Raw genomic sequence first — 23,977 nt, 5'->3', positions numbered from 1 at the left:
AATGCAAAATAGTGATTCAGTAGATTCTGAGTGATCCGAAGTTCTGCAGTTCTAATAGCTCTTAGGTGATACTTCTATTGCTGCTTCCATGGACCACAGTTTGAAAGGCAAGGAGCTAGAATATAGACTTTGAACTCACATGACATTTACTATATGCAACTTTGTTTCATAACGTGTGAACATCTTGCCTACTTAATTGCATTTTACATTCCAAGAGAGCTTTCAGAAGCACTTGAAGGGCTGATTATTCTTTCCGTCTCAAAACATTTTTTCCTCCTGCTTCCTTGACCTAAGAGTCCCCAAGTTTCATTTATACCTCAACGGCCTCACCTTTCAATCTTTGTATGGTAAGTGCTTAATAAATAAATAAATCTTTTATGCAGATCCATTACCTATTGTTAAGTAGACACTAACGTAAGCTATGCCCTGGCTCCTGAATGGGGTTAGAGAGCCTTTCTCAGACTGTGTCCTCCAATGAGAGTTTACAGATTATGCAGGTGAGCTAACAGCCATGTCAACGAAGACTTAATGAAAAAGCCAGGGACCCAGAGAGTCCAGGGCATACACTTGTTGATTAGATTATCAAATACAATTTTGTTATAGTTTGAGGGTTTAGAGCTGGTCACGTTATATTCGTTTTAAAACAAAGTATTTGATAGCTAAACCTCAGACTATTTTTTACGCATGGATAGTTAAGGATATTTTCAGCTGCATATAATGACGTCTAACTCACTCAGGCTCAAACAATATGGAATTTTTCTATCTCACAAAAGAGAAAGTCCAGTGGTTAGGGTGTCTCTAGGAAGGGTGCAACCAGGCTTTGGCCCCATTTTTATGGTATTCTCAGCTCTGACCTCCTCGGTCTGTTGGGTTCATTCTCAAGTGGCTTTCTTCTTGGTTGCTTGGTGGCTGGCAGCAGCAGTAATGGTAACAGGTATCCTTATCCACTTGTAGATGGAGAAAGAAAGGAAACCTCTCACTTACTGCGGAAGGTAAGTCTTTCTCTTCAGTTTGATTGGATCAGTTTAGTGTCACCCCCAGACCCATAAGAGTCACCATGAGAATACTGTGTGCTGACTGCCTTAGCCTGGTGCTGGAGCAATAACTAACACAGGCATGGGGGTGATATTACCATGTTTGTACTAATCAAAATAAAGCTCCTAGGGCTAGGGACTAGATCAGCTTCAAAGAATCATATAGAAGTCATGGGGGAGAATGAGACAGTTCAACAAAAGCAAGGCACTTAGGAAAGAGAAGGGGGGAATGAATTCTGAAATTAACTAAATTGCATTTCTATGTTAATCATAACAGTCCAATAACTTTTATAATAAATTTGTTGCTTCTTCTCTATACAACTAGCCTTAAAATGATGAAAACGTTGATATATTTGATAGTGAAACCCAAATTATAAGTGCCAAGAAGAATGAGTTCAACTTATCTTGGATACAGAGTTAATTTGTGGAGAAGTATCATTAAGTCCAGCTTACTGGGCTCTACCATTGAATTCAGAAGATCTTCTGCCTCTTTCCATGTTTCCATTAATACAGCCCCAAATTATGTGAACTGATATCAGTGTCCAATTGATTGTTCATATCTGGAGAATTCCTGTTTCTCTGCCTAAACTTGAGTAGGGTTTTCTGAAGTTTAAAACAGAAGATAAACCCCGTCTTCATCCTCCTCTGCTTAGGTATCACGCTATCGAGGACTTCTTTATACAATAGACTTTATATTGGAGGTATTCAAGCAGAAGGTGTATGAATGTTATTGCTGGGATTGGTGCATCTGAACAAAAGCTAGACCAGAGAACACTTACTAGGCATAGCTGATCAAGAGAATTAACTGGGTAGTTTTTAATCATACAGATTCCATATCCTGACCATACTGAGTCAGAATCTCTGGAAGTGGAGCCCAAGATATATATCTCTAAGAAGCACTACTTAAAATTTTTTACAGCCAATCTGGCACCAGGTCCTGGTCAAGTATTTAGGAATTACTGGATCAAATATTTTTTTAAAAGACCAGTTTAAACATACAAATTAGTAGTCCAAGTCAGTGGAAAAACCATTGCACTAGAAGTTAGGGGGTTGTAATTCTGGTGCCAGCTCTGTTCTTGGTCACTTTGGTAACAGGCAAGTCAGTTTATTCTGCTGAGCCTCAGTTCCTCCATCTGTAATAAGAGGGACTTCTAAAGTCCCTTCCAGCTTTAAACCCAGTCTATTCTACTTGTTGCACATGCTGAGGAGCCAAGAGCATATTATAGGTTTTCTAATTTCCAATACTCTCTGCCATTTAAGAAAGATGTATGCATATGGTGCACAGTCATCTCAGAAGAAAGATTCTAGATAGGGTGCATAGAACTCTTGGGAGTGTTGTCACTCTTGTCGTAACTTTGAACAAATCTCTCTGGAAAAAGTGGTGACAAAATGCCATAAACACTTGGACAAAACCTTTTTGTTTACCAGTGGTAAATGGGTATGCCTGTAGCTACCATCAGAAACTGTTTTGGCTCTGACTGTAGTTCCAAATTTCTGGCCTTAACTGTTTGGTAGGGTGTTACAAACCACATCATACTTAAGCTGGCTTTTTAAGAATATAAAGAATTAGTTGTTTACAACTAATGGTTATAGGAAACTTTTTCTTAGAGTGTTTCTTAGTTCTTTGTACTTACTGTACAATGTCCCGGCCTCATTCCATCCGTGCACGTCAGTCTCTCTTTTGCCAAGGTTTCCCAAAAGAAGCCCAATACATCTTCTTAATCCTTGCTATTTCTAGCCATGCCTGGGCTCAGGGAGCACGGTCTTTGAAACCTATTCCTGCTAAGACTCTAAGGCTCACAATTCCACCGTAGCCCAGATCTCAACAGAGGTTTTGGTCCATTATTTATTTAAAATTCTCCTATGATCCAGGTTCCTTCTGCTTACCTTGCTCTAGCTAACTCAGTCCTAGTTTGCTTCCTGACTCACACTTTCCCTCTCCACCTCATGCCCTTATCTGTCTTCCCCGCCTCCATGCAAATGCTCAACTTCTTTCACCCCTTGTTCCACAATTTTTTAGTCACACTCCTATCATGTTATCATTTAAAAACTTTATTTACACTGACTAATAAATACCTAATGTTTATTGAATCCTTACTTGGTGCCAGGCACTGTATTAAGCATTTTACAATAATATCTCAATCTTCATACACTCCTATGAAGTAAGTTCTATTAGTTCCTCCACTTCACAGATGAGACCCAGAAAGATAAGTGACTTGTCCAAGATTACATGGCTAGTGAGGTGGTGACCCAGGATTCGAAACCAAACACTTTGATTCCACGGCTTCTACTATATTGCCTCTCATAAGAGCAAGGATTACAGGATGAAGCAGTAAATTAAGAAGAAAGAGATGAGGGTTTTAATGTAAGTTTTTTTGACAATAACTAGCTAATCATATCACCACAGACAAATCATAATCTTTCTAATTCTCTCATTCATAAAATAAAGAGATCAAAATAGAGATAACTGATATCTCATTTCATAATATTTTATGCTCCTATTGTGTGAAAACTGTATCTCTTGATGTTATTTTTTCCTGACACGGAAAGGCTTTGGCATTTTATTTTATTTTTTGGTGATGAAGATTGGCCCTGAGCTAATAGCATCTGTTGCCAATCTTCCTCTTTTTGCTTGAGGAAGATTGTTGCTGAGCTAACATCTGTGCCATCTTCCTCTATTTTGTACTTGGGATGCTGCCACAGCATGGCTTGAGGAGCAGCGTGTAGGTCAATGCCTGGGATCTGAACCCTCGAACCCTGGGCCACCACAACAGAGTGCACGAACTTAACCACTACACCACCAGGCTAGCCTGCCTTTGGCATTTTACCCTCCTTTCCCATATTTTCATATTCATTCTAGCACTAGCTTACATTGCTGGTATATGTTCTATTTCTATTTCTGTAAAGCAAAATGTGTTTGAGTAGGAAAAAACTCTGAAAATTTTCAAATCTTATCCCTATTTATCTGGCATTTTAAAATCTGATCTCGCAATGATGGCATAAGATGTTTAAAGGTGGAAAATTACTGTGATTTTGCTCAGGTAATCAATGCTTGTTTAGTATCTATCACACAGTTTTCACAACAATAATGATTGGTTATTACAAGTTGATCTTTGAAAGAGCATATTCCATTATCAGTTTTCTTCTGATTCCATGTTATTTATTTCTTGAATTCATTTTCCTTATGTTTATCAAGTCTAATTCCAGTTACTTTTGAAAATTGAGGTTGAATTAGGAATTTTAATAGCTCCACAACTAAAACTCCTTACTGCTTTAAGCTGAAATATGTTGAGAGGATCAGCAAGGTCAGAGAGACAGAGGACAGGTGGGGATAAAAGAGAAAAGCTCTCTTGCAAATAGGCACACTTACACAAACTGAAAGCAGGTCCTTCGATCTCTGCAAATGTCCGATCCCCCTGTAAGCAGTAAATTGTACTTGCTTGCTACCTTTTTCATTCTTTGGAAAGCCTTTTAACTACCATTATAATTATTTTGACATTTCGTATTTGCCTCTTCTTTTTTGGAGAACTCAGTAATAAAGGATGAATTTTTTTTTTTTTTAAATATTGACACCTGGGCTAACAACTGTTGCCAATCTTTTTTTTTCTCTGCTTTATCTCCCCGACCCCCCTCCCCCCGCCCCGTACACAGTTGTATATCTTAGTTGCAGGTACTTCTAGTTGTGGCATGTGGGACACTGCCTCAACGTGGCCTGACTAGCCGTGCCATGTCCACACCCAGGATCCGAACCCGCGAAACACTGGGCCACCACAGCGGAGCGTGTGAACCAGTCGGCCCCAGGACCAGCCCCCAGGATGAATTTAACTTTAAAAATTACCAGTTATATTGTAGAAGTATGAGAAAATATAGGTGAGTAAGAAAATAAAAATCCCTTTAACTGAAATGTGGTGATTGCACAACTATGTACACTTATTGAAAATAGTTGTGAGACTGGCTGGTGGCATAGCGGTTAGTTCGTGTGTTCTGCTTCAGTGGTCCAGGGTTTCCAGGTTCAGATCCCAGGTGCAGACCTAGCACTACTTGTCAAGCCATGTTGTGGCAGCCTCCCACATAAAATAGAGGAAGATGGGCATGGATGTTAGCTCAATGACAATCTTCCTCAAGCAAAAAAAGGAGAATTGGCAACAGATGTTAGCTCAGAGCCAAGCTTCCTCACACAGACACACAAAATAATAATAATAATAATGATAATAGAATTGTGCACTTAAAATGGGTGAATTTTATGATATGTAAATTAAAACAATAAAGTTTTAAAAATCTCTTAACTTGCTTTCTGTCTGCTTATACAAATACACATATACGCCAAAGGACGCTCCTCTAACACTGCTTTTTAACTGCCTTTTTTTCCCCATTTAACACATGTCATGACCATCTTTCCAAATTAATTAATATTTTTCTACAATATCATTTTAAGTGGTAGTATAGTTTTTTATTTTATATTAGAATTTATTTAACCAATTCATCCCCTAAACATTTTTGCAGCTAGATTTTGGTACAAATTTCTTTAGGTTAAGTTACTAGAAAAAATACTGCTGGATCAAAGGGTATGCTCATTTTAAGGTTTTTCTTGCTTACAAATTGCCCTCTGGGAAAGCTGTACCAATGTGTACTCCTACAAGTCGTCATTCTGTCTCTGCTTCTCTTCCAACAAAATCAGTATTGGCAGGGCCGGCCCGGTGGTGCAGCGGTTAAGTTTGCAGGTTCCACTTCTCGACGGCCCGGGATTTGTCAGTTCGGATCCCGAGTGCAGACATGGCACTGCTTGGGAAAAGCCATGCTGTGGCAGGCGTCCCACATATAAAATAGAGGAAGATGGGCATGGATGTTAGCTCAGGGCCAGTGTTCCTCAGCAAAAAGAGGAAGATTGGCAGTAGTTAGCTCAGGGCTAATCTTCCACACACACAAAAAATCAGTATTGGCATTTTATAAAATCTCTACCTTTTTTTTTTTCCCCTGAGGAAGATTTTCCCAGAGCTAACATCTGTGCCAATCTTCCTTTATTTTGTATGTGGGTTGCTGCCACAGCATGGCCGCCAAGAAGTGGTATAGGTCTGTGCCCAGGAACTGAACCCAGGCTGCTGAAGAGGAGCATGCTGAACTTAACCACTAGGCCACAGGGCTGGCCCCTCTACCAATTTGATAGGTGAAAATGGAATTTTGTCATTAATTTCCATTTCAATTGCTAATAAAGTTGACCCTCTTTGGTCATTTATTAAACTTTTGTATTTCAGTTTATGTCTCTGTCCATCCACTGAACACACTAGTATGTGTATATATGTATGTTTCTTATTAATTCATGTGAGATTTTTAAACATTAAAGATAAATAACGCTTTGTCATATATGTTGCAAATATTTCCCCCAGTTTGTCTTTGTCTTTTACTTACAATATTGTTTTTACAGAAGGACACTTCAAATTATGTAGTCAAACTATTAATTTTTTCTTTATAGATATTGCCATTGGTACTATCCTTGATAAAGCTTTTCCCACTCCCAGATGATTAATTATTCACCACTATATCTTCTACTAATTTCTTGTTTTCTTTCCTTATACTAGATATTTAGTTTATCTGGATGTTATTTTGATATATGCATAGGGTAAAGATCTAATTTAGTAGAAAGAATGAATAGGGAAACAAATTAAGTTAAATCTTTACCTTATTTATTGTATGCCTTGTAAGTACTGAAAACTGTGTTATATATGTAGTCTATAGTAATAAACATGACAAGAATAGTCTCCACCTTTATGTAGCTTACCAACTCGGAGAGAAGACAGATATTATACATGCTTGATGAATGCTATGAAGAAGTGCTAAGTTCTAAAGTAGCGTATGGTAGGTAGAATCTAACCAATTATGCTGGCACCTATTGAACAGCTCAGCATTTAAAAGGAGATATTTTGGGTTGAAGGAGAAGTCAATTTAAAGCAACAACAACATTTATTATCTCAGAGTATCTGTGGGTCAGAATCTGGGTGTGGCTTAGCTGAGTCTTCTGTCTCAGGACCTTTCACAAAGATACAAACAAGATTTGGCCAGGGCTGCAATCTCATCTGAATGCTTGACTGCAGGAAGATTCACTTCCAAGCTCGCTCATGTGGTTGTTGGCAGGATTTAGCTCCTCATCAACTTTTGAACCAAGGCTTGCAGTTCCTTGCTAAGGATTCAGTTCCCCACAGGCTGTTGGCTGGATACCTCCCTCAGGTCCTGGGCATATAGGCCAGGAGAATTCAATTTTGTTCTTGGGTGGATATTTCAGCTTTGATAAACTGATTTGTACAGAATGTTTATAAGGAGTAAAAATTAGCACAGCATTTGTATTCTTAGTTCTAGATTGAGGACTAAAATAAATGTGTGTATATTGTGAATTTTCTTGTTGATATATACTTCTGGCCTGCATATAAATTAATACGTGAGTGAATTAAGCATTCACAGAGAATTAATTACATTTTTCAGAGGACAAATGCATAATTCTGTACAGGACAAGAATGTCAGGAAAAGTTTAAGATGATTAGAGTTGGCTGAAGTTGAAATAATTTATGAACTTGAGTTTTTCTTTCAACCACATAATAGTTATAGCTTCAAATTATTTTCCATTCTCTTCTTACTTTCCCACATATGAACTGTGTTGGGAATATACTCCCCTGGAGTTGCACAATGTGGCAGCCTTGAGCTCAGCCACGCAAGTATGAATACAAGCAATTATTTTATTTTTTGATCTAATGTATGGGTTTTACTTTTAACTTAGGAAATTTAATTTTTAGATTATATTTAATCTTTGGTAGAAATTTACCAAAATTCTCGAAGTTGGATTTGACTGTCAATCCTTAGACTTTGAAAGTGATAGCCTTAGCCTAATGCATACATTCTCAACATGGGCAATATTGCCCCCGATGGGGCAAAGATTGGTTCTTGGTTGAGGTGTGTGTGGAAAAAAATGTGCTGTTTTTATGTATAAAGCGCAGATTTAAGTACAGTACATAAATAAATGTACAGTATATCTGTGGTGTTAAAATTTCATGAGGGGAGGCAATTAGGATTAGGTCTAAAGAGGTTCCTTAGGGACTGATAATGAAAAAAAAAAAAAGTTGGGAAGCACTACCCTAGTGCTAAGCTCAAGAGACAGCTCTTAGATGAGTTATCCTGTATTAGATTTTTTCCTATAAGTATCATTTCCTGTATTATATTGAAAGCTTCTTAAGGACAGTAAACGTAACCAGTTTTGTATTTTCAATAATACCTAATACAATGGTTTACGTCCAACTGCATTTAGTGAATGAAATTTGATTGAATTAATATGGAACACATCTTCCCCTCCTTGCACCCAACCCATTGCCCCATATATCCAAATGCAATGTTCAAAATTAGTTTAGTAAAGCAAGCAACTTGACATTGTCTGTCTCACAAAAATCCTAGGAAAGTAATGACAAACTTTATTAAAAGAGAGAAAACCTTCAAAGTAGCATAGCAAGAGGAGCACAGACTCTAGAGATAGAGAGATGAATCAGGGCTTTGATATCTAGCTCTACTATTTGCAAGCTATGGAAACTTTAGCCAAGTTACCAAGGGGGAAGGGAAGAGAGGATAAAAAAAGAATGGGAAAAGGGACGGGAATATGGAGAGGGTATGGAGAAGGGACAAAGGCATTTCTAATAGTCTTATATACACCCTAAATTTTAGGCATGTTAACCTATTGGCAGTTCCCCAAACAGGCCATGGTTCAGATATGCCATATTCTTTCATACTTATATGCACATACATACTCCCTCTTTCCAGAACATTGTTTTTCCTCCACTACTCAGCTCAGGCCACACCTCCCCTAGGAAGCTCTCCATGACACCCTGTCTGCCTCCCACACTGAGATGCCTATCTTCTTGCTCCCCCAACATTCAGATCATACTTCATTATAATACTTATCATATGACAATGTTATTAATGGTTTACATGTCTGTTTCCCTCTCTACTCTGTGAGCATCTTGAGAGCTGAAAAATATTTTTTTAAAGAATTCATTTTTCCTTTTTCTCTCCAAAGCCCCCAGTACATAGTTGTGTATCTTTAGTTGTGGGTCCCTCTAGTTGTGGCATGTGGGACGCCACCCCAGCACAGCCAGATGAGTGGTGCCATGTCTGCGCTCAGGATTTGAACAGGTGAAACCCTGGGCCACCAAAGCAGAGAGTGCAAACTTAACCACTTGGCCATGGGGCCAGCCCCTGAAATGGTTTCATTTATCTTCTTATTCTCAACACCTAGCACAGTGCCTGACATACTGTTGGTGAACAGTCAACTTGCTGAATTAACTAATAAAAATATAGGCACACAAGAAGAGCACAGCAATGTTTCAACAATTTGACAAATGAATAATGGTCTGTACTCCTCAAATGCTTTAAAATTGACTGAATAATCATCTTTTTTTTGTTTGTTTTTGCTGAAGAAGATTCACCCTAACATCTGTTGCCAATCTTCCTCTTTTTGCTTGAGGAAGATTCACCCTGAGCTAACATCCGTGCCAATCTTCCCCTATTTTGTGTGTGGGTTGCTGTCACAGCATGGCTGCTGACAAGTGGTGTAGGTCTGCGCCCTGGAATGAACCCGGGCCACTGAAGTGGAGCACACCAAACTTAACCACTAGGCCATGGGGCTGGCCCCTGAACAATCATCTTTTTATATTCTCAAGTCTGAAAAAAAAACTGTACATTTTCTGTGTCCAATAATGATAATGTAATTAGTCCTTTACATTACGTAATTGTTATAATCCAATGAAGAAAATTCTATTATTATTCCTGTTTTTTCTTAGATAGGAAAACAGGCTCTTAAGAGGTTAACTTGCCAAAGGTCATATACTTAAGAAGTGGGGCTTCTAGCTCTGGAGCCTATGGTGCTAAGTGCCACACTATAGTGCCTCTCAAAGTTAAGTTAGCTGAGTAAGCATATTCACTTTGGCACAACATCCCTCTGTCTGACCCTCTCCACCAGCAACCTTTCACATATAATCCTAAAAGAAAACAAATGCTCATAAGTCATACATGCAGTTTGTTATCACTCACAAAAAAATGTGTCTACCTATACTCAGCCTTGCTTTATGTAAAAAAATATACCAATCAATAACTGTGATATTACCCTTTGGGACTATTTCATTTTAATAACATTTAGATACAATGTAATGATTTTAATTATTTTATTGATCTTTCAAACTCTTTAAAATGGGAACTCTGTTCAGTGCTTCAGCATTCAAGTGTGTCAAGCCATGCACCCAGCATGTTAAATTATCTTTTCAGAAAGCAAAATGTGAGGTAGCTCATAAAGAATTCTAGACAAGAAGTCATGTATCACAAGCCCTGTATTATTAGTTTACTGATGATGTCTGTGAGGGCATAGCTGGAAAGACAAAACTGAAAAACCGGTTCTTGCCACATTGCAAAATAACTGTAAGGAGTGGCATCTGGTTCCTGGAGCTGGAAGAGGTGACTATGCCTTTTAAATCATAGTATTGTCTCAAACAAAACAAAGGGGGAAAAAAAACACCCAAAACCAGTAGAGGAACAGACAAATAACAAATAAACGAATAAAAAGCTTTTCATTTCTGAAAGCTGTGGGGCTCTGTGGACCTGTCAGATGTTGCTGTTTTCTGGGTTCCCTTGGTTACTCCAATCTTCAGGTCCTTAAGGCATTTCTTTTTTGTTCCTTGCTGCAGCCCTTTACATATTAATTAACTAGGCTGCATTGTATCAGTTGTGTCCAGTTGGTTGAATTCCAACATCAATCCTCTCTTGCCATGTGGTAATAAGGGCTGGGGTACCACTGGGGATGTGAGAGTTGAGGTGGGCATTTGCCCTAGAGAAACCCTAGATGAGGGGTGCCATGGAGGACATGTACATCACGCCTCTCCTCCTCTTCCACACAACCTTCAAGTTTTCATGGACACCTAGAAGAATTAACAGGTAAGAACATCAATGTTGATATAGCAGGCAAGATTCAACACACTTTGAGGTAAGAAGACAGTCAATGTCCATTAGCTTTAGGTTTATATTCATTTATTCTAACATCATCAAAAGCTTGGAAATTTGTTAGGAATAGGAGATACATAGGTGTCTCATGTTCCAGGCATCAAGTGCCAGGTTTGGAATGGCCATAGAAAACAGTAGTCTTGAAGCATAGGAATTAGTTGTGGGTAAAGAGCAGGTGGGAAGGATGTCAGGCAGAAGGAAGAGCAGATGCAAAGGCATGGAAGTATGAAAAAGTCCAGCATATAATGCTTTCTTAGAACACCTCAGTCTAGTGACTTCTGTCTCCTTTAAACTCCTTTAGCACTTATCATCTGTGCCATTCTTCTTGGTTTATGACATCTCTTCAACTGCAGTCACTATTTTTATAATTAACCTTTTCTTTTAATTTAAGCCTCTTTCCCTTAAATAAATTATTATTTCTGAGATGGCAGGGTTCTTCTCTTTTATCGCTCCAGAATGCCTAGAAAGGTGCTTTGCACTGAGTAGACACTAATAAATAACTATTGATTAGTTGATCAAAAAAATTGTGACATGTATTTTAATTTTTATTAAAAACACTAAGGTTGAATCTACAAGAATAAAGTGGGACTATGTGAATAGAGGATAACACATCTATTTATTCACTATTCTATTTTTATTACCTATTTCCCAGAAGAACAAACATTGCATACAGTCAATGTTTATGCTGCCAATCTGGACAACAGTAGGCTTGATAGCAATTACCCTATTATAACAAATACAAAGGCACATTCTAGAACAAGAATAAGGTCTTATTATAATTACCGAGAATTGTAAGGAAGAAATGCTGAATTTGAACTCTGAAAACTTGGCTTTGAATCAAAGCTCTGCCACTGTTGTGAACTTTGGCAAATTACCTTTCATCTTTTTTTTTTTTTTAAAGATTGGCCCTGAGCTAACAACCGTTGACAATCTTTTTTTCTTTTTCCTTCTTCTTCTCCCCAAAGCCCCCCCCAGTACACAGTTGTATATTCTAGTCGTAGGTCCTTCTAGTTCTGCTATGTGGGACTCCACCTCAGCATGGCTTGATGAGCAGTGCTAGGTTTGCGCCCAGGATCCGAACCGGTGAAACTCTGGGCTGCTGAAGTGGCGTGTGCAAACTTAACCCCTCCACCATGGGGCCAGCCCCTACCTTTCATCTTTGAGCTTTTTTCTTCATCTATAAAATGAAGTTAAGAATTTCAACTTAATAAGATCATAAGAAGTAAATTTAAAATGTATACACACCTACTCTGGCATATAGCAGACATTCAATAACATATTTGCTCACTTTTTGCCCATTGATTCGTCCATTCCTTCAAATATATTTGTAAGGCAACACAATAAACTACAGATATTGTGAACAACAGAGAAGCATTTCTTTTGCAAACTTTTGTTATGAAAATACTTTTTTCTTCAAGTGGTTAAGTCATTAGGAAAAATACGTATTCACTTTTTGGGAGGTGATCATTTGCTATTTTTTGCTGAAGTATAAGTACATATTTAGGCCAAATAAATGTGTCTTTCAATTATGGGAAACGTAGACACTATGGTTTTGTACATTTGTCTAATTGTATGAGGGCATGTACTCTACTTCTAGTTTCAGCATTATCTTACCACACATTGTAGATAATTACTTGTATACCTCAGGTTCAATAATAAAGTATATAGACCCTGTATTCTTAAGGAAAGATAAGGTAGAGGCTATCTTAGAGAAAGGGCTGCAGTCAGGAATCTCAGGTTCTATTTTTGGTTATTACTATCTCTACCATACTTCTAACGAGGCAATAACCTTCGTTTCTCTAAGCCTTATTACTATTTACCACATAGAACTGGTGTGGTAAGATCTACTTCTCAACAATGGTGTAAAACTTAATTGTTGTTTGTAACAAAATTTGAAGTACACAGATGTTTTTAAGGAAATGCAAAGTACTCAATTAGCTTATTAGTATCTCCCATTGCACTTTTGCTAAAATTTAATATTAAATTCAAATTATATTAAAATTAAAATTTAATTCTCTTACTTCTTGTCTGGTAAAACACAGGAACCACCAAAACATCTTTTTTAAAAAGCAAAATATGCTGCACTAAAACAAACTTTATAAACAAAATGACAAAAAGCAATTCCTTTCTATTTAGTTTTGAAACAGTGTTTTAATTACAGCATACAAGAATTTTTGTTGGGATGCTTGGAAGGTGACCAACCATCCCAGTTTGCCTGAGATTTCCTAGTTTTAGCAGTGAAAATTCCACACCCCAGGAAACCTCTGTTCCGTGCCAACTGGGATGGTTGGTCACCCTAGAGCCTTGCCATTATTAGAGGCTTTTCCATAGCTTACAGCTCTATTATCTGCCCTTAGAAAAATTCCAGTGCTATTTTAATTTCTATTTATCTGGAAAGCACTTGCATATTGTTCCCGTTGGAATTTCGTTCATAACCATTTGGTGAGCATATAAATATTTATGGAGTTTTGCTCCATGAGTAGATATTTAATAAATGTGTACTAATATTTTTTGACCTTATTAGGACATGGGGACAATGGGAATACCTAAATTACTAACAGTGATTCTTTTGGCACCAAGGAAATATTAGCTTGCCTATTCTCTTTTCCAAGGACCTTGTCCTGTTGTTGTTTATAGACTATTGTACTTCTACCCAGTAATCATCATAGCTGAGAAAGCAGTAACACACACAATACCTTTAAGATCAAGTCATTTGAAAAAACATTGTATGTGGGTCATCTCTTGGCCAATTTGGGGCCAGAGAGAAGTTGTTATACTGGTTTCCTTTAATAGCACTATAATCTAACCTGATTCAAAGATAATTTCCAAAATATCAATGGAATGAGTGTTGCTGAAAATCTGGTTATAAAGGTTTATCCATGGAGAAAAGACCTACAAATTCAGAAACACTATGATACGGCATGATATTGATCAAAAAAGAAGTCATGAGACTATGGAAAAGATTTCTGAGAAAAAAGCAGACCAATTTTCCTCCCTAGAAAATGGGGATGACACAGGCCATGTACCTACATTCATAATCAAAATCAAACCAATTAAAAGGTTATAAATCCAATTGACTATACATACTTTTCCCCACAAGATGCAGGGTGACTTATGACACTTGTTTAAAGTTATAATTTTATGCGCACTTAACTATGTGCCAGGCACTGTGTCAAGTGCTTTAAATACGTTATTTCATTTGATACTCACAAATAATCCTATGAGAACAGGAAGTATAATCCTCCAAAGTGAAGCATGGAGAGGTTCAGAAACTTGCTGAAGCTTATAGACAGCAACTGGAGGGGCAGAGGCAAATTCAGCTGTCTCTGCCGGAGCCTAAGCTCTTACCTTTAGCCTACGCTGCTTCTCACTATTGTTGACATAAACTCTCGTGAAATACTATCTCCAGCCCTAACTTCCCCTGACCTGCAATCCTGTATATTAGAATATGCAACTGCCCACTCAACATCTGTACCTCAATGTCTGACAAGCATCTCAAATTTAACATGCTTTAGTAAATGGCACCACTATTCACCTAGTTGCTCAAGCCCCAAATCTAGTAGGTATCCTGATTCCTCTGTCAACCCCAGTCAAGTCATCAGCAAATCTGTTGGCTCCACTTTCAACTTATACCTGAATCTGACCACGTCTCATCATCGCCACTGTCACAACCCTAGTTCATTATCATTATTCACCTGGACTACTGAGATAGCCTCACTACTGGTCTCTGCTTTCGCAATCCATTCTCTACAAAGCAGCCATAACCATTTTGTTAAAAACACAGATCACAATTTTTCATGCTTCTGCTTAAAAAACTTTAATACTCCCCATTGCATTAATGTAGACTTCTTAGGATGGCCTACAAGCCCCTACTGGCCTCCTGCTTTGATCTGCTTTCTCTGACTTTATCCGTCAACACTCTCTTCTTTGCTTAGCATGCTTCAGTCACATTGGTTCCTATGATTTCAAATTTCTCTGTGATGTAAAGTCATCTACTTTGAGGGGATTTGGAAGGTCAGGGTAGGGGGTTTGGGAAACTGGTGAAGGTTTTAAAGAGTTGCCTAGAGTGGGAGAACAATTCAGAAAAATTTAACAGGATTGCTGGGAGGTGTTGAGGGTTCAGTTGTGCTTGGTGATTGGAATTTAATAAAAGAATGCATGTGACTATGCAAATTTCTCCAATAGCGGTCAGCTGCTCCCATATCAAAGGGGAGCATATGGATGGTAGGGTTCATTCAAGGTAGGGGTACTATAAAAAGAAAGATGGGGCAAAAGAATTTAGGGTGCTGAGAAGTGTTACTGAATTTTTTTGTAAGTATACAACAATAGGGATGGGGTAGAGAGAAGGATTGCTTGTTTCCTTAGCTTGCCCCAGTTGTGACAATCTAAATTGCAAAATAGAAACAGAATCAAAGGACCAAGACCTACCAACATTGATGCTAAAAGCTTTAATTTGCAAATCCTAAGATTATTTTAAGGAACCTGATTACTTAAAAATTTACAAAATGAACAAATTAGTAGAGACTTATTTACATTATAAAGGAATTTTTCACTTTCAAAATCAATTTCCCAAGGGAACCTGCAGGTTGAACAGTAAGATTTATTAGTAAGTTAGGGATTCAGATTCTAAAAGATTTCCAGTCTGGCCAATTCTTCAAGTTATCCCAAGAGGGAACCTTCTCATCCCCTTTTTCCTTCAGAACAGTTCTCTCACTCTCCTGTCCTAGTTACAAACATTCAAGTCCAATTTAGAAAGGCATAAAATACTTTTACTATTCTGGCCCCTAACTTGCCTCATATTTTGCCATTTACCCTCCTTGCACTTTAAGCTCCCAAAACCAAACTACGTTATATCTACTGTGCTTTTGCTTCTGTTATTCTGTCAGTCTAGATCATCTTTTTTCTCTGAAAGACCATGCTCTTTCTCTGTTAAACTCCTGGCCATCCATCAACACTCAGCTCACAGAGCACATTTCCAAGTAAGAGACACTATCTCTCTGCTATATTTGGTCCTTGTACATAGTTCTATTATTGTCTGTGTTGTGTTGTATTATAATGCATTTTATATACTACGTGGTATATAATATCTATCATGCCTTATAAAGCATTATTGTGATTGATGTTTCAGGTCACTCAATGGCTAAACCAGGGCGAGTGTTCCGTGGTCCTGGTCAAGTCCGTTTTTGTTGAGCCTCAGGTATAAAATGGGTACTGTGGCTCCGTGAGGATGAGAAATAACATATGTAAAGCCCTTACACAGCGCTCAATTAAGGAAAGCCGTGACTATTTACATTGTTTAGTGCCCTCAAAAAGTCTTGTTGACCTCAGTTCAGGAAACGCGTCTTAAAATGACGTCACGACAGGCGACTTAAAAACCACGGCATGTCTGTACCAGAGTAGAGAATCAGACGAAATACTTCAAGTTCACCTGTCACAGAGTTTAGAGGTTCTGCATAAAACAGATTTCCATGTCGTAGCCCGGCCTGTAACAGGAATTTTAGCTCAACAGCCCAGGTCTTCCCGGAATTACTCTAGGGCAGGCGGGAAGTGACTAGGGCCCGGTGGGAAGGCCGCCGTCCCGACCGGATTGCGTGAGGTGGCTGGATCCCTATGGCCCGCGGCAAAAACAGCCACCCAGGCGGCCCAGGGGCCCCTGTCTCGGTGATCAGAAGGCCGTAGCCTCCTCAAGTACTGGGTCCATAGGTGCCGGCCCACAGAGCTACAGCAGCCGAAACCCACAGGGCGATTCTCCCGCCGCGCTCCCACTGCCATGCCGAGCCGTGGGGTCTCCCCGCGCTTCACGCAGGGGCGGCGGGGCGGGGCGCGGTGACGCCAAGAGGAGTGACGCGACGACGCAGCGCGACGCGGTGACGCACGCCCCTTTGTTGGCTCAGGAGCGGCAGCAGCGGCCGTGGAGGTGGCGCTGGGGACTGTTTTCTCTCGGAGGCCGGAGAGGAGCCGCGTCTGACTGGGGCAGGCGGCAAGCGGCCCCCTCGCTCCCTCCCTCCCTCCCTCCTCCGCGCCCTCCCCGCCGCCGCCAGCCGCCAACCGCCAACCGCCGCGCCCGGGGAGGAGCCGCGGCCCGCGGGGCCGGAGCCAGGCCTGCGCCCGGACATCAGCCGGAGCCGGAGCGAGAGCCGGGGCCTCGGCGTCCCCGCCCTCTCCCCGCCTCAGGGCCAGCGTCCCCCGGGCCCCCGCGCGTCGCGCCATGGACTCGGACGAGGGCTACAACTACGAGTTCGATGAGGACGAAGAGTGCAGCGAGGAGGACAGCGGCGCTGAGGAGGAGGACGAGGACGAGGACGAGCCGGACGATGATAACCTGGATCTGGGCGAGGTGGAGCTGGTGGAGCCCGGGCTGGGCGTCGGCGGGGAGCGGGACGGACTGCTGTGCGGGGAGACGGGCGGTGGCGGCGGCAGCGCTCTGGGGCCCGGCGGTGGCGGTGGCGGCGGTGGCGGCGGCAGCGGGCCGGGGCACGAGCAGGAGGAGGATTACCGCTACGAGGTGCTCACGGCTGAGCAGATTCTGCAACACATGGTGGAATGTATCCGGGAGGTCAACGAGGTCATCCAGGTGAGGGGGGCCGCCGCGCTGGCTTCACCGGGGCGGACTGGGGAGCGGACTCGGGCGGCCCGCGCGGCCCCGAGGGGCAGGCCTGGGCCTGGTGCGTAGCCCAGCCCGGTGCCTCCCGGCCCTGTCTCCTGCGCTGCCTCTCGTGTGTCGAAAGGAGACGTTCGCTGGTTAGCCGGGTGTGGGAAGGTGCGCTGAGGGCGGTGCTTTCCAGGTCGTGCTATGGCGGAGGCCTCCGGCCGCCTAAGACTTCTTTTGCGGGCATTTCTTGCCCGTCCTGGGCCCAGTGTCCTTCCTCTGGCCGGAGGAGCGCCTACAGGGGCGGGGCGGAGAGGTGGTGGTGGAGAAGAGCAGAAAGAACTGGGCCTCTGAGAGGGTTACTCCGGCCTTCAGTCTCACTTGAGCACTGTTGGAAGAGGTTAGAGTAGGCCTAAGAGCAGCTTGGTGTACGGTTGCCCCAAGTGGGCACCAGTTAATAGAGAAATGGATCCGCTTGGCAGTCATAAATGCCTGCTTAAAGGTGGGGGAAGGGAATTATTTCTCGGAAGAGGTGCTGTTGGGCCTTCTTTTCTGATGGTGAGGCTTCTGCTTGCATCTCTTTACCTCTTTGCTGTTTGTGTGGGACTTAACTACTACTTTTTCCAGTCGTAGCATATGACTGACTTGATGCTGTTGGAATAGTTACTGCAGATTGCATGCCCAGCCTGCAGCTAAAACAACAAAACGCAGTGTTGTTGTCTAATATTGGACAAGACACTATTGTGAGTTAGAAAGTAGAGGCTTTCTGCTTCTGGACTCCTGTTTCCGATCATTTCTCCTTCGTGGTCAGTAAATTAGGCTTGTTTTAATTTGACAACCACATCTCATTTAGCCTTCTTGTGGGTCAGATTTTGCATTTTTGAGCTTTAGGAAATCAAAAGTTTCCCTTTTTGGGGGAGGGGGAACAGTTATGGGGCGACAGGGTTTTGATAGAAGGATAAAAATGAAATTTTGATTCAGTGCAACTTTTGGAAAACACTAGTTACATGGAAGGAAAGTATATACATGACCAGCAAGTTACTCTTGCCTTGTATGTCATTCCTTTTTTTTTTTTTAATCCTTAAAATTGGCTGGCTAATATTCACTGGCAAAATAGAATGTCACTGCCTACTTGTTGAGTTTGCATGATTAACAGGTTTTTTACAGTATTTTCTAGTAAGCACCACTGTCTTTTGAAAATTAAACCGTCTATTTAGGCCCATTTGAAGACAGTGTTTTGAATAATACTGGAAACAATATCTGTGACGTCTAGTGCTATTACTAAACAGTGGAAATCTCAAACTTCCATATAGATAACGCAGTCTAAGGGATTTCAATGGTTGTAGATGAAAGGTAAGTTTTACTGCTCTTTTTCTGATCATAAAAATGACAGTTGAGTTCTTAGGCTACTTAATTGAGAAGTTTTCTTTTCTTTTTTGAGGAAACATCATTAAAAGAATTTATAGTAAAACCTTGAATTCTTTTTTCACTTACTTACAACTATGTAAAATCTTATGTTTTCAAACTTACTACCTAGCTTATTGGCATTTTAATTAGCTTTAAAAAAAACCTCTTGGATATTTATTTTTTAACTTAATGGTCTGTTTTCTTATAGTTAAATCTCATCCAGCTTTCTCTGGTCTTAGGTGCGTCTTAATCACTGATGCTAAACCTTACGAGTTCTTTATGTCTCTTTTGGAAGAGAGATATAGCTAATGTACATGACATCATTCTTCCTTTGTTAGTTTCAGGGAGAGAGAATAAACTCCGATGAACTGAACTAATAAAGACCTACAAGACCATAAGACCTAGGGATTTTTTTTAGGTATCTTACTTTTACCACGTTTCCTGATTTTTGAAAACTCTGGTTTCTAGTCTACTTCATGGTAAGGATACTCTTAAATAGAATTCTTGAATATGTATCTATTCCTCGTTAAAAGTTCAGATTTAGAAACTTAGAAATATCAGTAAATCAAAGGATAGGATTTATCCCAGACCATCTTTTCTCCAAATGGTGTATTTACTAGATCTAAACTAGGCTTTGATTATATTATAGGTTATTTATGTTAATAGATTTAAACTTAAAAAATTACACAGATGATACATGCACATTGTAAGAAAAAACTGGTTAGGCAAGAAAAAATAAAAAGACAAAGTAAGCCTACCACTCAGTGAGATACACCAAAATTTGAACTGTAGTTAGCTTTCCAGACCTTTGGGTAAGCTATCCGTATTTTTAATAACAACAGAATCATACTGTATGGTCTGTTTATGTTTTCCCTAGAAAACAGGTTACAAAAACAGAAGGAATCTCAACAGCTTTTACCTGTCAGTAATAACTATTTTTCAAATACTTATCTGATTACAGATCTAAACGAATTTATTTAATTAATTTGTTGTTATTGGCCTTCCTTTATATTTTCTAGTTTCTGGCTTTTGTGAACCTCATTGGAAATATCCTAATAGATAAATCTTTGAACGTTTTATTTTCTTAGGATAAGTTGAATTGCTGAGTCAAAGGATTTGCTTTATTCAAGGCATTTGATATGTATTACCACATTGCTTTCACAAAGGCTATACTAGTTTTACCTCACTAGTCAGTGCTTGATTGGGATAAAATGATGGTAATTTTTAAAATTTGCCCTTTTTTTTTAATTGATGAGATTGGACTTTTGCCATGTTTATTGGGCATTGGTATTTCTTTTGTAAATTGCTCTTTACTTTTGCTCATTTTGCCCCATTTATAAGACCTCTTTATCTTCAGAGGCTTTAAATCAGTCATCTAATTTTTTCAGTTAAAAAATTAACATTGGTTTAATGTGACAAGTTTTAAGTTTATCAAGTTGAAAACCATTGTTTTACTTGGTTCACATTAGAGAGCTTACTATTAATTAAAAAAAATTTAAATCCTCTGCTCCCCAATGCTACTTTTCAATATGAAATCAAGTATTAGTGAATTGAAAATAAATTTGCGGGAGAAAAAGATCGCCAAGTTAATTTATCTTTCCATGGGAATTTGATTATTTTTTCTGGGAGAGTAGTTCTTGGGCAACGACACATTAATACTGTTATTTGTAGATATCTGCAGGTTAGTTCTAGTCTTTAATCAAGTAAGTTATAATCTTCACTTTTTCTTTTAGAAAACTTTTAGCTTTCTGTGATTCTCTTGTTATAATGTGTTTAATTTGGTCTTGTTTTATTTAAATCCTTTGTGGCCACCTAGCTTATCTTTTGAACTTTTAGGAAAAGATCAGGGACTTTCTTTAACCTGTACTGATGGTAGAGAAGTGCTTAAAACCCTTAACTTATGCAACTATATTTACTTAACTAGTATTGGTAATATTAGACAGTGAATTTCTAATGTAATTGCCTAAATAGCTAGATAATTTATTAAACTAACACTGTACAATTCTGCAGTTAAGGAATGTTTAAACTTGCCATCTTATATCTCTGTGGTGAAGTTTAACACATGTTGGTTGTGCCTTGTGTGGGTGCCAGTCACTGTGTTAAGTAAAGGATATGGTTCTTGCCTAAGGAGCATATAGAGGTGGGGAATATAGAGGTCCTTGGGCTCAATTTCCAGAGATTGTTATTCATTAGTTAAGTTTGAGTTGGAGCCTGAGTATCTATATATTTTTAGCCACTGCAGTGATGATAGTTCTGAACCACTGGAATAGTTATAGTCAATCCACTGTCATGATTTTGACTCACTCAGGGAGAATGACTAGAGTCAGAAGGGCAGTAACCCTTAGGAATACCAAGTTTAAAGAGTATGCTGAGGAAGAGGGCCATGGGGCTGTTGGATGTGAGTGGTCAGAGAGGAGATATGAAGAGAAGGGGGTGGATGTCTTTCTATTGTAAGATTTGTTATTCTAAATAACTTGTTTTAAAGACAGAAATATCTAATCCTTATGGGGGAAATTTTCTGTTGGCTGTTGATTTGAAATCTTTCATTTTATTTCACCTATTTCATTAAAAGATTTCATTAAAGAACTTCTGAGGTGAGGTTTCAAGTCTAAATTGAGAGGCAGCGTATTCCAGCGAACTGTATGTTGGCCTGGGAGTCAGTTCTAGCCCTGGCTCTTCCTGTAACTGGCAGTTTACATCTCAGAACCTTCAGTTTTGTTTTGCTTTGTTTTTGTTAATCTGGGAAGTTAAAACAAGAGTCGAACTACTAGATTGGTCTTTTTTACATTAATGCTTTGTTTCTTTATCATCCTTTTAAAGCCTCAAGTTGGAGATGATTCTTGTTTCCAAGAAATTGAACTCAAGTGTGCGTATCAAGATGTACATACATTGGTTAACTTGTTTGGGTAGGGGGAGAAGAGGGAGAGAAAGGAGAGAGAGAGTGAGTGTGTATGTTTTGAAGCTATTAAGGTGTTTGGTATGGTTCATTCCTGTTGAACTTTTATCTTTTCCCTGATGATTTCCTTGAGCTATAAGTTTTCAATTACATCAATTCTTGTTGAATTTGTTATGGCTATAATCCTATGAATCAGAAACTCTGGGGGTTGGGTTCAGCAGTCTTGTTTTAGTAAGAAATCCAGATGGTGCTGATGCAAGCTAAAGTTTGAGAATGACTGATCTAGTTAAAATTTAACAGCAGTGTTTCTCCATGTGTTATGACTAGGGATAAATTACTACAGAGGCGGGTTAATGATGGAAGGCACGTTGTTTAAGAAATTAATAAAAGGAAAATTTCAAGAGCCTGGATAATACTTCCTAGGCTAATCAGAGAGTTGGAGGGGATTTGTTATCGTTACTGCTAGCCTTTAGATAAGGTGGCCTTTACTTAGTTGAACTGTTTCAGACATACAGACTGAACTAGTGACATCTCACATTCTAGGACTTGATTTTCCTTCCACTCTTCCCCACCCCCTGTTTTTTTTTCTTTAAAACAAAAATAGGGTTTTTTTTAGTTTAATACACTGGAAGAGATTTAAAGTCTTGGATAGCTGTAAATGCATCTGCTCAGTACTGTACTAAATGTTGAAGAGAATATGAGAAGGCTTATTCTCAAGGAGTTTGTGATCTCTTTGAATTTAGACACTCAAAGCTATTAGGTCAGTGAGTAGTTTAATCAGGCGTTAAGTGGATACTAATAGGTATTCATGGAAGAGAGATCTGTGGAGGTTATCTGCAAGATGGCTAGGATTTGGGTGGAAAGAAAAGAGGGATAGGAAGACATTCTAAGAAATTGAATAAAGTGAGAATGAGGAAAGTGTCCAAGTAATGGTGAGGTCAGCTAAAGTAGAACAGTTTATAAATTGTGGGTAGTAATGTTGTAGAAGCTGAGAGGTTTGATGCTGTGAAGAAAGGCACAAGTCATCACATTAAATTCTTTTCTTTGGGTTTCACCTGTGGTAGCTATATGTATTAGTTATCTTTAGCCCCATAATACCCCAGAACTTAGTGGCTTAGAAACAGCAAGGGTTTATCATCTCACAGTTTCTGTGGGTCATGATTCTGGGTGCAGCTTAGCTGGGTGCCTCTGGTTCAGGGTCTCTTATAAGGCTGCAACCAAGATACCAGCTGGATTGCAGTTCTCAAGGCTTGACTGGGGGAGGGTCTTCTTCCAAGCTCATGTAGCTGTTGGCCAACCTCTTTGACTGGCTGGCTTTTGGCCAGAGACATCAGTTTCTTACCATGTGGGCTTCTCTAGAAAGTGGTTTGCATCACAAGTAGCTTCTTTCCTTCTGAGCCAGGAGTCAGAGAGAGCCCTCAAGATGAAAGCCATAGTCTTTTTATAACTTCGTCTCAGAAGTGACATCCCATTACTTTGCCATATTCTTTCTAAGTGAGTAACTAAATCCGGCCCACACCCAACAGGAGGGGATTACACAAAAGTAAGGAGGTGGGGATCCTTGGGGCCATCTTAGAGGCTGCCTACCATGATATACATATCTGGCTCAGTCAAGAAGTGAATGACACCTATTGTATAATGCTTATCTATCCAGTCAATTTATATACTAATGGGAGTGCATAGTAGTTTGGTTTTTCATTTTTGATTAACCATAAATTATTTGTATTTGGCTTTGCAAAGCATTATTATTCCTTTAAATGGTAAGCATTCCTAATTACCTTTCAGTGGCTAAGATAAAAGAATACTTTGTAGTCTCTTTGAATTGGCAGGAATTTGAGATTCTCCAGTCCACTGATTTTTTTTTTTTCCTCTCAACTTTAGCTACATAGTGGAATCACCTGGGGATTTTTTAATCACACTTTTTATTCTGATAATTATAGATTCACATGAAGTTGCAAGAAATAATGCAGAGAGATCCCACATACCCTTCACTGATTTTTCTACAATGATAGCATCTTGCAAAACTAT

General features: G+C 39.5%; 1 protein-coding gene across 2 annotated transcripts in view; it reads left to right on the top strand.

The window, feature by feature from the left end:
- Positions 1-17,127: 17,127 nt before the first annotated feature.
- Positions 17,128-23,977, top strand: part of LOC124233093 (Bardet-Biedl syndrome 4 protein-like) — a 188,414-nt gene continuing 181,564 nt past the window's right edge. The window contains exon 1 of one of the 2 annotated variants that reach the window (XM_046650201.1): positions 17,128-17,631. In XM_046650201.1, the coding sequence (XP_046506157.1) occupies positions 17,266-17,631 (366 nt within the window). In that variant the 5' untranslated portion in view covers positions 17,128-17,265. The remainder of the gene's footprint in view (positions 17,632-23,977) is intronic. The other variant, XM_046650202.1, reaches the window with a different exon arrangement.

Source organism: Equus quagga, unplaced genomic scaffold, assembly GCF_021613505.1.
Source record: "Equus quagga isolate Etosha38 unplaced genomic scaffold, UCLA_HA_Equagga_1.0 153_RagTag, whole genome shotgun sequence".
In the NCBI taxonomy this organism is placed as follows: domain Eukaryota; kingdom Metazoa; phylum Chordata; class Mammalia; order Perissodactyla; family Equidae; genus Equus; species Equus quagga.
The sequence above is the reverse complement of the archived record's forward strand: the minus strand, read 5'-3'. Positions and strand labels throughout refer to the sequence as shown.